The sequence below is a fragment of the Accipiter gentilis genome, chromosome 3 (genome assembly GCF_929443795.1).
Source record: "Accipiter gentilis chromosome 3, bAccGen1.1, whole genome shotgun sequence".
Classification (NCBI taxonomy): domain Eukaryota; kingdom Metazoa; phylum Chordata; class Aves; order Accipitriformes; family Accipitridae; genus Astur; species Astur gentilis.
In genome coordinates, this window is record NC_064882.1 from 35,063,353 (window position 1) to 35,077,139 (window position 13,787).

The 13,787-nt window shown below is 44.4% G+C and overlaps 1 protein-coding gene across 2 annotated transcripts in view; it reads right to left on the reverse strand.

Annotated features, from left to right (window-relative positions):
* The window catches only part of CRMP1 (collapsin response mediator protein 1), a 50,633-nt gene that overhangs the window by 30,390 nt on the left and 6,456 nt on the right, over positions 1–13,787 (reverse strand). For both annotated transcript variants that reach the window (XM_049794667.1, XM_049794676.1), the window contains exon 2: positions 2,878–2,966. In XM_049794667.1, coding sequence (XP_049650624.1) covers positions 2,878–2,966 — 89 coding nt within the window. The remainder of the gene's footprint in view (positions 1–2,877; positions 2,967–13,787) is intronic.

Sequence of the window (13,787 nt, forward strand, 5' to 3'; positions counted from 1 at the left end):
TCTACACACTGTACACAAATGATTGGGCTGGTTTTCTGATGCACCAGCAACTAGAAAACTCAGACTCACAGAAAAGTTGACGCTGTCTACCGTCTTCAGTTGAACAATTTGGTAAATTCTATCATACTGATTAAAGCACAATGGAAACAGCAGGCTTCGACCCTTCGTAAGCTTAACCTGAGAAAGCTGAAAACCTCTCCAGAACTCCGTGGTGTTATTTCTGTCGTTATCAAGCCCAGATCTCTTTTAGGCATCTGAGGCTCCCTCTACCTTGGCTTGTCGCTTGCCCAGCTCTGAGACCCTGTCCCCCGCCACCCACCCTGCACACTCCTTAGTCCCCCGCAGCCCGGTGGGACCCAACCTTTCCCCTTGGCAGGGACGGAGCAGAGGACAGCAAGCACCAGACCGTGACCGGCCGCTTGGCACGGAGACCAGGGCTCGTTTCCTCGTGTGGATAACAGAGACAGGATAGATGCGGGCAAAAGATATTATTTACGTGCCAACGGCAATTTAAATTACTAAATATCTGAATTACTATTTAGATACCGGAGAACTGCCTCTCAGCTGCCATTTGAGTGTGCAGGGCTTAAGTTTCAGCTAGGAAAAATCCACATGCACCACTTCTCCCTTGTATCTAAGGAGCCAGTTTGAGCATTGACAGATAGGAAAAAGCATCTACCACCCTCCAAACAACAGCTAATCTTCAAACACATTCAAGGTTATATCTACATTCCTCTCCACTGGACAATCTGCAGGGACATAAGCATTAAAAGATCTTATTCATTTCATTAGTCTGCAAGAGAAACCCAACCTTCTATTTTCCAATCAGTTTCCACTGCAGAATAAGAAAATTAACCCAGATCTTTTATATCCTAGCAAAACCAGGACACTATTGCCTATTCTGGGCTGAGTGGTTTGGTGCCTGCTCCATTCTGTGAAAAGAATTCTGTATTATCAGCAGGATCTGCAGCTGGAGAGTTAGGGCATCAACTGAAACGCGGATGCCTGAGGTTCAAGGTCCAAAGGATCTTGAGCAACATTTAACAACGATGCTAAATATCCAGACACAATGGGCAGTTCCAGCTGGAGAAACTAAAAGAGACCAATATCAGAAAATATAGTGCTTTCCTAGCCTGCAGAATTTATCATCTGAACACAGTTAGGACCCAAGCCCACCTCACACCAGGCTGCCCTCACAAATTCCCTGCTTCTTCAGAGCAGGACTTCTTGCACAGTTTACAAAGAAAAATCTAAGGGCATCTAAATCCAGGAAACCAGGCACGACTCGGGCTTTTGAATAGTGAACTTGCCTCCTTAGGCAAAGATAAAGGCATTTTAAAAATTAAGATGTTGCCTGTCTACACATTATTAAACCTGGCTGTCTCAAGCAGCTGAGATACTTTCTGGAGGTATGGACTCACGCATGGATTTCAGAGAGAGTCTATGCACTTAACGAGGGCAGCTGAAAGCTTGGCATTGCTAACCTGCCTACTGAGTACCATTGCATTTCTGGAATCAAGGCCAAAAATGCACAGCAGTTTCAGATTCTCAGCATCTCATGCACTTAATTGTTAAATCAGTTCTGATGCTTTTACGTGTTACTACGAAATTTGCATCTGAACAAACAAAAGCACAGAAAAACTCAACTAAAATACCTATCAGAGAAAGCACAAGTTGGTTGATTGTTGCTATTTTTAAAAAGATAACATTTTCAAAATTTTGTGCCTTCTCCACTTAAAAAAATATGGTCCTTTTGCCACTTCTGCAATGCGAGTAACACTACAATTGGAAAGGCAGAGTGAAATATTAAAAAGAAAACCACACAGTCCATGGATAAAAGTGTTCAGAATTTTTTCTGTTATAATAACCTGAATTATGAATAATATAAGTAGCCACAGATATATAAAGAATCGGCCTTCTAATCTGATGATAGCTTCTCACAAAAAAGGAGCTCTGAAAACAAGTAGGCAATGAATTATTTACCAGATATCCATAATTATGTTTCTGTGCATTAAATTGTAGCCTCTGGAGACCAAATTTGTTAGGTCACTGGTGAAAATGTTTAGCAGTCAGGAAAAAGGCTTTGATCCTTGTGTATATCAGAGTGCTTGTACACACTACATAACTTTGCAAAACTAGAGACCCCCACCTCCACTAAGTCAAGGTAGGAGCTACGCAAATAGACATCTCTGTTACTGTTTCCCAGGCTATCAGTAACATGCATTTCACGTCTTTCACCCAAGGAATACTTTCCCAGCTGCTGTATTTTATATTCTGATAAATCAGTAGGATTCTCCTTCTAACTGTGTGAAGATTTAAGATCATATCCCTTTTCTAAGCAACAAAAGGGATATATGAGCAATGCATAACAATGTTGGCCAACAGAACATGCTATGCTTCAGCATTAACCAACAGGGCGACTGAGAAGGAGTAGGTCCACATTAGCACTGTGTACCACGGGGCGTATTTCTGTACCGTACAATCCTTTAGAGCACGGCTGCATTCACCCTGATTACATGTGGGGAAAAAGCTTTAATGAGCCTTCTGTCATACATGGACTCAAAAAATATCCATTGTCCTTACCATTACTTCTCGTGTTGAGAGAGCCTACTTGCCTTAACTATTTTGGAAGAAACTAGGATTGAACTGTTGGAAAAGCAAATACCTTCAACTTACAGTAAAGAAATTTTCTATTTATCTAATCTTAGTAAAGATAAAATGGCAGAATTTCATAATTAAACACTCTTCTACTATGGCCCCACATCTAGAGGTAACTGAGATTCTGGCTGCAAGATTTCAGGTCAGCACCATCAAGAAATCACAATAGTCTATACTAACAAGCATGCAAAAAAAAGTTCAGTATTTTAAAAAACCAACTTTATAAGTCCATCTTCAAGGTATATGTCTGCATAGAAGGAGTGGTCATCATTGATAATTCTTCCACCTTTAATGAGTAGTCGGTCACTCTGGGGGAAAAAAAAAGGAAGAAAAGTGTGTTTGTTGAAATAAATAAACATAATAACATATTGATGGTACCAAATAGGCTTGTATTATATAGAAAGCCATTAATATCAAAGACTTACTTACACTATATAACAGTCTATGCCATAGGTTCAGGCGGGTACATAGACAGTGGAGAGGAAAACCAGTTTCACCTAGTGTTTATTTCTGATTTTTGGGGCATAAGGCCTCATGGTCGTCAGACTCCTTTTTCCTTAAAGCAGAACTCCTTGCACATGGTAACACCTGAAATCCTGCTACATCCCTTCTTTACCACCACTTTACTGTACAAAGGCCGAAAAGGGAAGGGAAGCCACCAGAATAAACTGCCCAACATGGGAATGGCCAAGCTGAGCTCATCTGGGTCTCTCGGCACCCCTGGAAGAGTAAGAGTTTGAAATGGGAAGGGACCTGCCCAGGAAAGCTCCTTTAAGCAACATCAGCTCAGCATGGTCAACTGAGCCACAACACTGAGGCGGCCAAGGGACACGGCCCACAGCTTGCACCTCCCGTACTGTGTTACAGACCAACAGCAGAAAATCTAGTTTCCAGCGGGCGTGAAGAATGGATTGGTGTCTAATTTGTGATTCCTGCAGGTCAAAGGCTGCTGATTAGTCGGGGGCACTCCGTACTGAGGCTCCCCACGCCGTACTTCCCTCACTCTGAATGAGGACAGGAGTGCAGCCTCCAAAGTTCAGTTTACCTGAAATATCACACAAACGGCAGAGCGAGCTACTGCCTCCTGGTATTTTCTGAAGTGCCAGAAAGCAAACATTTTCTTCCCATGAAGAACTCTTCAGATACCATGTCTGCTGGGGCACTGTTCACAACAATCATCTGTTTCCATTTTTCTCTATTCAAATGGTTACACTCTGTTCTCAAAAAATACATTTTACAGAAACCAAATTTTACCACTACATACTCCTGAGAACCAGTATTTTAACCCCCTCATTGAAGAAGTCATACTGGAAATGCCGCCACCCTACCACCTACACAGAGACAAGGAAAGTCTGTAACTTTGGTACTGTGCTGGTTTTTGCTGGGATAGAGTTATTTTTCTTCATGTTAGCTACTATGGGGCTATGTTTTGGATTTGTGCTGAAAACAGTGTTGCCAATTCAGGGATGTTTTCATTATTGCCGAGCAGTGCTCACACAGAGTCCAGGCCTTTTCTGCTTCTCACAGCTCCCCACCGTGGAGCTGGCTGGGGGGGCACAAGAAGTTGGGAGGGGACACAGCCGGGACAGCTGACCCCGACTGACCAAAGGGATATTCCAGACTATAGGACATCATGCTCAGCAGATAAACTAGGGGGGAGGTTGGCCAGGGACTGCTGCTCGGGGACTGGCTGGGCATCGGTCAGTTGGTGGGGAGCAATTGTTTCCATTTGCATCACTTGCCTTTCTTGGGTTTTATTTCTCTTTGTTATTTTCCTTTTCCTTACAGTATATTTTTTTTTTTTCCAATTATTAAACCCACAAGTTTTCTTACTTTTACCCTTCCAATTCTCTCCCCATATCCAGCTGCAGGGGAGTGAGCGAGCGGCTGTGTGGTGCTTCATTGCTGGCTGGGGTTAAACCACGACAAGGACATAACGCTTTTGGAAAGACTTTTGCCAAGTAACTGTGAATGCTGGAAAACTGTAAAGCAGTCAGAACCTTCTTTACCCATTCATATATAAAAAAGCCATTTATTGTAAATTATTTCCTTGGCTCACTAAACAATAACTCAGACTCTCCATTTTGTCCATGTTCTATACTCCTCACTCCAGACTCAATTCTTTGTTTAATTACAGGGTGACTCACGCATATAAACCATGCATGTCCCAAGCTCCCAGTTTAGAAAACAATTAAACAAGTTGCTATGTTTCCTCATCTATAAAACCAGGATAACGATCCAGACCTTCTAAAAATGTATTGATTAAAAAGCACCGAGTCAGAGTTAAGGGTGTTACAACAACCTTTTTTCAATGTCACTTCTCAGTTATACCTAGCATATTTACCTTTTAGCTTGTATTTGAACATTTTGCGGGTTCAAAGAATCTATAGCCCTCTAAATCATTCTAGAAAAGCAAAAGGGAGAAACAGACATTTTAAGGGGAGAAAGAAGGGGGAAAAAGACATATTAAATACAGTCTGTGACAAAGAGTATGTGCATAGAAGAGTTGAAGCTTTTCTCCATGTGCTGCAGCAGCGAGATGACCTGGGCGGGGGGACCAAGGCACAGAACTACAACGAAATATGTCCCTGGGACCTGCCTCAGATGTCGGTACCCTCTCATTAAAGGACGGAGACGAATGCAAGTCCTCAGTCTGGAATTTGCCAGAACAGGCTCCTTGTTTTCTCCCCAGCCTCTCTACTGTCACTTGCAATTGCAGGACTTGTGAATCAGCAGCCTGAAGGGTAATAAGTTATTTTGCCAGGTGCTGGCAGTTGCATCTCCTCACCATGACGATTTATTATACTGCCTGCTGACCTGCAGAGACCACCATCTTGTGAGCTCTTTTTAAGCTCATTCAGTTGCCTTCCTAAACATTAATACAGTCCAATTACAAAAGGCAAGAGCTTATTGATAAGGGCAGGGAACGTTACCAGAGCACTGCATCTGTCACTGCAAATGAGTCAAAAAATCTGCACGCTCATCAAGATGTTCTACATTTTATTTCTTTTAAAACAGGAGAAGATGCATAATAAATAGAAACAAATGTAACCGGCTGGGAAAATAAGACAGACTAAAATAAAGCAGAACTACAACCCCAGAAAAATAACTGTAGACATAAGGTTTTCATACAGTTTTATATATAAATATACATATGTAAGTAGCAAAACTAGGTATTAGTATAATCTCCAACTAAAAAGAGGTATAAATGCAGTTTCAAGAAAGCACTCAGTTATGCGAGTCATCCATTAAATTAAGCCTCACTTACAGTTTATAAAGGATTACTGAATGTTTAGCTACAAAGTCTCGCCTTCATCAGAATTTTGGAGGGTTTAAGAAATTCCGGTGAAGAAAGAAAACTGCACTTTATGGAGACTTCCAACATTTTAATTCTTGACACCTTCCTGCTCAGAAGAAAATACGAACTGTTCAAAATTGTTGCAAAAGGGAGCAGGTGCTGCACCTGAGCTGGCCTGCGGCTAAGGTTGCCCCCAGCCAGGAATGGGAAGCCACGGGAGATGAGGCTGACAAAGAAAACGCAAACCTTGACGCTCCCCGCTGCTCCCCAGGTAGTCTGCCACGCCAGCGGGGAGGGTGCCATGGTGCCTTGCTCAGCTTTCATCAGGACCCGATAGATGCGGAAACATCTCTGACACACATTTCCATTCCAGCAAATGGGCAAATTCAGAAGAAAAAGGGGTTTGCTGGAACTTTTCCCAACCAGGTCGAGCTGTCGGCACGTCTGCAGGACACGCTACAGATTGCTGCAAGGCAGGAGCAGGAGCAAAGCGGGGTACCTTTACACGGGTGGTGCTGATGGCCACAAGGACCCCGGGGGGGTTCAGTGCTGTGTGGACACCCCAGCAGCACGCTGTGCCCAAGCAAACAGGCACGGCCTCCTACATACACCCTGCTCCGACCAGGGGAGGCTTGTCCTCAGCCAAAGCAGCGGCACCAAACGCCTGTGGGCACCTAACCGTATAGATGCATTTCCATGAACACGCTGGGAAAATTACACAAACTTAACTGACCAGCAGGGAGGCGTGGGTTAATGCTGACAAGCGATCTGCTATATTCTTCATGAAATAAACTTTCCTACAAACCCTTGGTCAGCCTGTGAGTATTCATTCCTCGCCACAGCCTAAGCACAGGCTTCAGGGACGGGCACAGCCCTGGCCTCGAGGCAAAGGGACGCTGCCACCCTGCAACCCTGCCACGGCCACCCGCGCCTGGGCACTCCTGCACTGCCTGAGGTCACCGGTACTTGCTGCAGTGAAACCCTGGCCAGAAATCAGGGCACACACACGGTCTGTGAAGTAGGTTAGTCTCCTCGGGCACGTAGCCCAGCTGGGCACGGTCAGGGGCCATTCCTTATTTACCAGGCAGGCTGCTTGAGGTTTTCTTACCAAGTGACAAATGTCCAGAAAAACTAGGGACCAAAGTCCTCTTCTACCTGGACAATGTTCCAGGCTGGAGGACAGCGCCACACTCTGTAGCACCCTGGGGAAAGTGGGGGGGGGGGGGGGGGGGGGGGGAGGTGTGGAGGGACAAGGGGCCCGAAGCTCATGAATTAATCACGCAGCAGCTCTAGCCCCTATTTCCCCTTGCCAGCTGCAAACCCCTGCAGGCAGGACACTTTTGTTTGCCTAGCTCTCAGATGGACCTCAGCCACTGGGTGACCTTCGGGTGCTGTCGCAATGCAAACAACAACTCGCTCATTACTCAGCTCAGGAGGTGACAATAATGTCAGCCTTTATAGGGTGGCTGCCACCTTTCTGTTCAGCTAACAGATGTCTCAGGCACTGGTGCCCTGCCTGCCGGGCCCTAAGGGCTCCATACCGAGTTTTCAGTGCACTGCCTGGCACAAGAAGATGCCAGCTCAGCTCTTCCCGGTGCAAACCAAGGGAAGCTGCCGGGACCCTCTCCTCCCTCCAGCTTGCCAAGGACAGACAGCGGGAACACGGCGAAACAGAGAGGGGGTATTTCATCGAACATATAAACTAAGCAATTCATTAGGTGCCAAGACTGAAGGGGGAAAAAAAACCCTGCTTTCATTGCCATGCGAGGTGCGGAAAGCACCACTGTAAATCCACCACTGTAAATCCACGCCATTGCTCAGCATTCCCTGCCGGGTGCGGGAGCCGAGGTGTTTCTCCTGCAGCCGTCGCTGCTGCAATGATGCGACCGCATCGATGCAATGCTCTTGGCTGCCGCGTTTTGTGCCTGGCTATGACACAGCAGCAGCACGGCGAGGATGCTTCTCTCCTGTCTCCCTGCAGCTCCATTTTACAAGCGCTCGCTGCTGAGGATGATACGTGTTATTCACAGCTCTTCACTTTCAAACCCTGCACACCGCTTTCCTGGTGATTTTTTGCTAATTGCGGTCCAGCTTCTCCCGCTTAATCCGGCAGCAAAGCCACGGAGCTTAGTCTGTGACATGACAGCAATTTTCGTGGCAGCAGACGGAGATGCCACAAACTCAGCATCGTTTGCTGCAGGAGGAGGGGCCGGCTGCTCAGACATGAGGCGTTGGCTTTCGCTCCCTTACAACTATTGTTTGCATTACGGTAAGAGCAACACGCAACATCTGTAAGCTGGTGACTGGCAGAATTTGTACAAATTGCCTGCTTTGCTGAGTTTTTTAAATCAGCTTGGCTCAGCTCTTGTGAAGCGTGTCCATATTTTCCTACGCTGCCAATGGTACAAGGCCAGCAGAGACAAGCAGCATCTGCATCAACCTGCCAGATGATGAGCCTGAGCCCTGCTGCGGTCCCGAAATCTGCAGCGGGCTCTGCAGAACTACAAGTTAAGTCAAATGCCTTTGGTCAGAAAATCACTCGACTCTGGGTTATTTGCAAATATTGTCCAAATGTTAGGCTCAAATGTTAGAGCAGGAACAATTGCAAAGAAATTTAAAATTAGCCTTTTTTCATTCGCCTACTCCACTCGGAGCTAGAGATATTTAAAAATATTACACACAACAAAATGCAAATACATTTTTTACACATGCCATTCTCAGTCTGCTTCTGGAACTACTGAAAAACATAGTAACAGAAACTGCCATCTTCTGACATCAGATTTACTAAATAAATATTATCTCAAATTGGTGCAGCATGTCAAAGTACAATGCGGCACAAGTTATAGCCAACCACCCATTTCTCTTCAGTATCAATACCCATGGTACTGCACCTGCAGGCACCTTTCACAGAAAACCACATCTCTGTCATACAAGATGAAGTATAAAAAAAAAGAAAAAGAATGAATCTGCCATTATGTATTTTAACCATACAAAAAGATTCAAAGAGATTTCAAGAGCAGTGTTTTCATCAAATAGCAGCATCTGTCCAGACAGCAATTCTGATATATGCTGTTACATTCTTGCTTTTCTTCCACAAATACAATGTCTACCTGTTACATCTTCATCTCTAAATCAAAAAAAAAAAAAAACCAAACCCATGTCTTTTTAACTATTTAGTTTGCTTTACAATTTAACTACAACGAACTTCATATAGCATACCCAGTATATGGGTCTAAGCACTGCTACATTCTTGCATTTAGACTTTTACCATTGCTGCATTGCAGCCATTGCCAGCTGAAAAAGTCTTTGCAACACTCTTAGCCCCAGACTTTCCAGGCCTAAAGGAGGAAACACTCAGCAGTGATTTCATGCTTTGCATAATTCTAACGACTTACTAGAATATACCATTGTCCTTAGATCTCCAGAGCAACAATGGCTGTATTCTCTAAAATCCAGATTAGTCAATGGCTCTGAAGATGACTAAAGAACCAATTGAAAACAGTTTAAATTTCAAATCCACCTGTATTTCCAGTTCTCTGCCTATAAATGCATGTGGTTTAAAAGGCATCAGATTAAAAGCAATAGACATAAGAAGGCATTAGGCTACGTTACCACACTTGCAGCCAAGACATTAATCTTCACTTTTTTAGCATTTGAGAGGCAAAATCCTTTGTTGCTAAGGCTTTAAAAAGGCCACTGAGAGTTGGAAAAGACACAACCCCAATTTAGAAGGCAGGTTCAAAAGTCACAGGCTGAAGTTTGTGTTTTTCTTGATTATCCAAATCTCCACAAGAAAACTATGTGCAAGGGAGTGGTCTCTCAAAGGCAAAAGTCCCACTGGCAGACAATGGAGGGAGACACTCGGAGCTCCTCTGTGCTTTCTTTCTTGCAGAGTTATTTCCCATAATATACAAGAGATTTAATGCTTCTTTTTTTTTTTTTTGTGGCTATACTTGGTTGTCTACTGTCAGAGCTGGTCAGATTCAGACCCAGTTGTGATACTATACTGTTAAGTTACCTTGCTTTTAGCTAAGTACTTACAAATAAGGAACATTTTTAAACTTAATGGCAAAGGAAGAAAGATATCCTCCCAACAGGAATGCTTGCTTAAAATCCTTTCATAAGGATCAAAGAGCTGTAAATGGGATTTCATGAAGTACTGTCTGCTTATAGAAGATCTGCCTTTAATCAGCACTATCCTTCCTTTTGAATTTCACGTCTAGGTTACCCTCCATAGGAAGCTAAGGTGATCCCTGAATCAAGTCAGGGAATTGCCTGTAAAACATTGTATCCTTGAGGCATCATTTCCGATAGGCCACTAATGGAGAATCCTACTTTTAAGGTCCTTTTCTTAACAAATGCACCCCAGTGTATGGCAATTCATTTAGGAAGGATTACGTTGATTGTAGTAACGCTGTATCTTGGTCTGTAGCCAATATATTCATTCATCTTTATTCATTTAAAAGATCTGATGTTCTTTTGTTTCCCCTTTGGAGACCTGACTTTCTATTCAGCTAGCAATTTCAGTCCTTAATCACACAGTCTAAAAGGGGTACTCCTATAGCTACTAACTCCATGGGGACTTCTTCACTGTAAATGTCATCTTTGCTTTGCTGTTAGAAAGGAAGCACAACAAACATCTTACTGATGACAATATTCATTGGCATCAGCAGGGGTTTCACCTAAGCATGCACTGTTGTTACAGCCATCTCTTGGGTTACACACAGGTTATGTCAATTAGAGCTGACCTTGAAATCTCAGCAAGCCATTCACAGGAAAGGTTAAACTCGGGAAAAAGTAACAGCAATTTACACACAACTGGCTGCTGTGTGCCACTGAACCGAAGATAAGTTTTATCGAAGTTCCAGTCAGAAACCTGCATCAGGTTACTGGGACACATCAGCCTTGGCACCACTCACAGTCAAAATCCAGCTAAGACTGTAAGGAATCCCTTCTCTAGACCCAGGAGGTGGATGCAAGGGAAGCAGAACAGTAGAAAAAGCACTTTAATATGATGTTAACAATAGTAAATCATGATTGACTAAATACAGTGGATATAGATGTGCGTTGTTTGCACTTACGACACTTTTTGCTGTCATGTTGCCTAATGTACCTACTTCCCCTGCCAGTCATCGCAATTTGCAACACTTGCTGCTCCACTCCCATGGTACCCACACCGGTCCACGAGCAACCTTTCCACAGTCTCTTAGCTGTGCGCACTGCATACTCCTTTAGCCAGCCACATGCAAAGGTGGGCAAGGGTGATCAGCTTTAGAGAGCTTTTACACAGAGTGTAGATTTTACTGAAATCAGTGGGGACATTTATTATTCACCTAAGCAAGAGCTGAGACCTTACACCTCATCAGGATATACACTACGGATCAAAACTTTGTCTTGTGACAAGTGCATCAAGCAAAAGTAATCCCAAAGTATCTCTGTCCCAAGGAACGATGCCATCATCTTTACATGTAGCAAGATTAGAAACCTGCAAACTGCTCATCTCTGTTCCATTTTTCTCATACCTACAAAAGCAGCAAGAAATTCATTCCAACTAACTCTCACAGTGCTCCAGAGCTTCACAAGCCAGTGGGCTCTCCTGGATCCCGCAAAGGAAAATGAAGCTTCCCCCTTTTACCGCCATGTATAAACTTGCTTAGGAAAGAAATGGCAGCAAAGCAGAAAACAGACCCTGACTCCTTGTCAGGAAAGTGGTTCATTGGCAGTGGTCGCTCTCGGCACTTGTAAGAAGGAGATTCAGACTTGCTGAACAACTACCTCACCGCGTCAGTTGTCTTCCCAGACAGCCACTTTCCTCTCCCCAAACCTGCCTGGCTTCCAGCAAAACGCAGCTCAGCTCCCCGCGGTGGCGGGAGCTATGATGCTGAGAACGCTGATGCGGGCACCGACTGACAAACTTGCTGTGGCAGTTAAAGGAATCGCCGCCCCAAACCCTTCCTTCTGTCCCTCTGCCAAAGGTTTCAATCTCCACAGCAACGTCCCCGGAAGGACCTACTCTGAATGTAATTTAAGACATCAGACGGAAGTAGCTTAAACACTATGGCCACTTCTTCTCCTGTAGAAAAAGGAAAGGAAAAGACTTAACACAGAATCATAGAAATGGTGTTTGGAAGTCCAACAACTTCTACTGAAGCAGCTGAAGCATCTCCAGAGCTGTCAAGTCCAAGTCCAGTGCAATATGGAATCTGATTTCACAAATGTTCATCAGCAGACAGGTAAACTGAGAGGGGCCAAGTCTATTCAACAGCCACAGATGGAAAAATGTAACTTTGAGTATTAAGCAAATACTCAAGAGTAAGAGGGGATTCAGAAGTCCCAGGCCTTGGTGTTTTAAAGCATGACAAAAAGTGCTGTCTACATCAGTCCAAATCTCGTGCCAAAAGCAGAATAATTATGTGAGACATTGTTCCCATGCCCAGCACTCAGTAGGCTTTTCAAACACTTTTGGCACATCACGCACCAACCTTTGGGTAGCTTCATGTTGTTAAGCAAAGGTGGGTAGAAAAAAAGCATGGCCAGGGGAGATGTGGAATAGATCCAACCTAGATGAGGACTTTGGTTCCCCGTTCCAGATACTCACCTCGCCTTGCTTCTGTAGGACATGTCCCGCCTGGTGTCCAAAGTGAATTAGCTGGTGGCTGGCAGCTCTCGCACTGCTGTCGTCTCACACCAGAACACCTCACGTTACCCCCGCACTTTGCTCAAGCCAAACAGAAAGTTCCTGTCTTGACCCTCAATAGTTAGCTTGAGACCAAAGGCTCACCCAGCAACAGTCCAGATGAATGCATTTTTTCTCTCTCAAAAGTATTCTGCCATGTTCAACTGAAGCCTACTTATTTCTCAGCTCTCTCCACGTCAATCAACTCAAAAGGCTACAACTAAAATTATTCTCTGTGCCCACTCTTCCGAATTCCTCCAGCCTCTCTTCATTTTTCCGCAACTGCTGCTTCTTCTCATCTTGTGCCAGTTCTTCTCTTTACTTGCTAAGCTCAGTGATGAGATCCTCCCTCTGTAACACCACATTTTTGAGCTCTCTGTCTCCCCGTGCCTTATATTCTGCCAGCTCAGGACCAGCAGCTCCTTCCCCCATTCATATGCCAACCCTTGAACTATTCCCAGGAGTATTATACCCTTTTCTGAGAGATTTGTGCACCATTCGCCTCTCCCATGTCCCTCCTTGCATTTGCTTTGGTGACTAGCTATTCTCCCTTCGCTCAGTACAGTTGTCTTCACACCTCCTCTTCATTGAGCTCACGCCGATTATGTTTTAATGGTTGCAATCGCTACTGCAACAAACAAGTCCTCTAACAAACATTTTACATGCCACATGCTTTTTTTTAAATTGTGCTCTGTATATACTGTAATGTTGAGTTCATCTGGGCTGAGGCTTTGCTTGAAAAGTGCCAAGCACTACCAAAACACACAAGTCAAAATAATTTGTAACAGATCTTTCAGTGCCATCATCCCCATTGATTCCCTGTAACATGCTGCACAAGAGGAGTAGAATAGCAACGTTAAAAGCAACGGGCGAGGGGGTGTATCCTGGAAAATCTGGTCTGCATAAGAGCATGCCTGCACAACTGAAGCACAAAAGATTGCCACCTCATGAAGAAAAACACCTCAGCAATGGATGTGGTGGCTGACTGTACTACACAGCCTGAGAAATATGCTCCTGCAGATGCATTCTTGGCCACCCTTACATCATGCACACCCTGCTCCATCCCCAGCTAATACTCCTGAACCAGGGGAGTGAGACGCCCCCAAGGACCTCAACACAGTGCAGAGGACGTGACCAAGGTGCTTACACTTACTG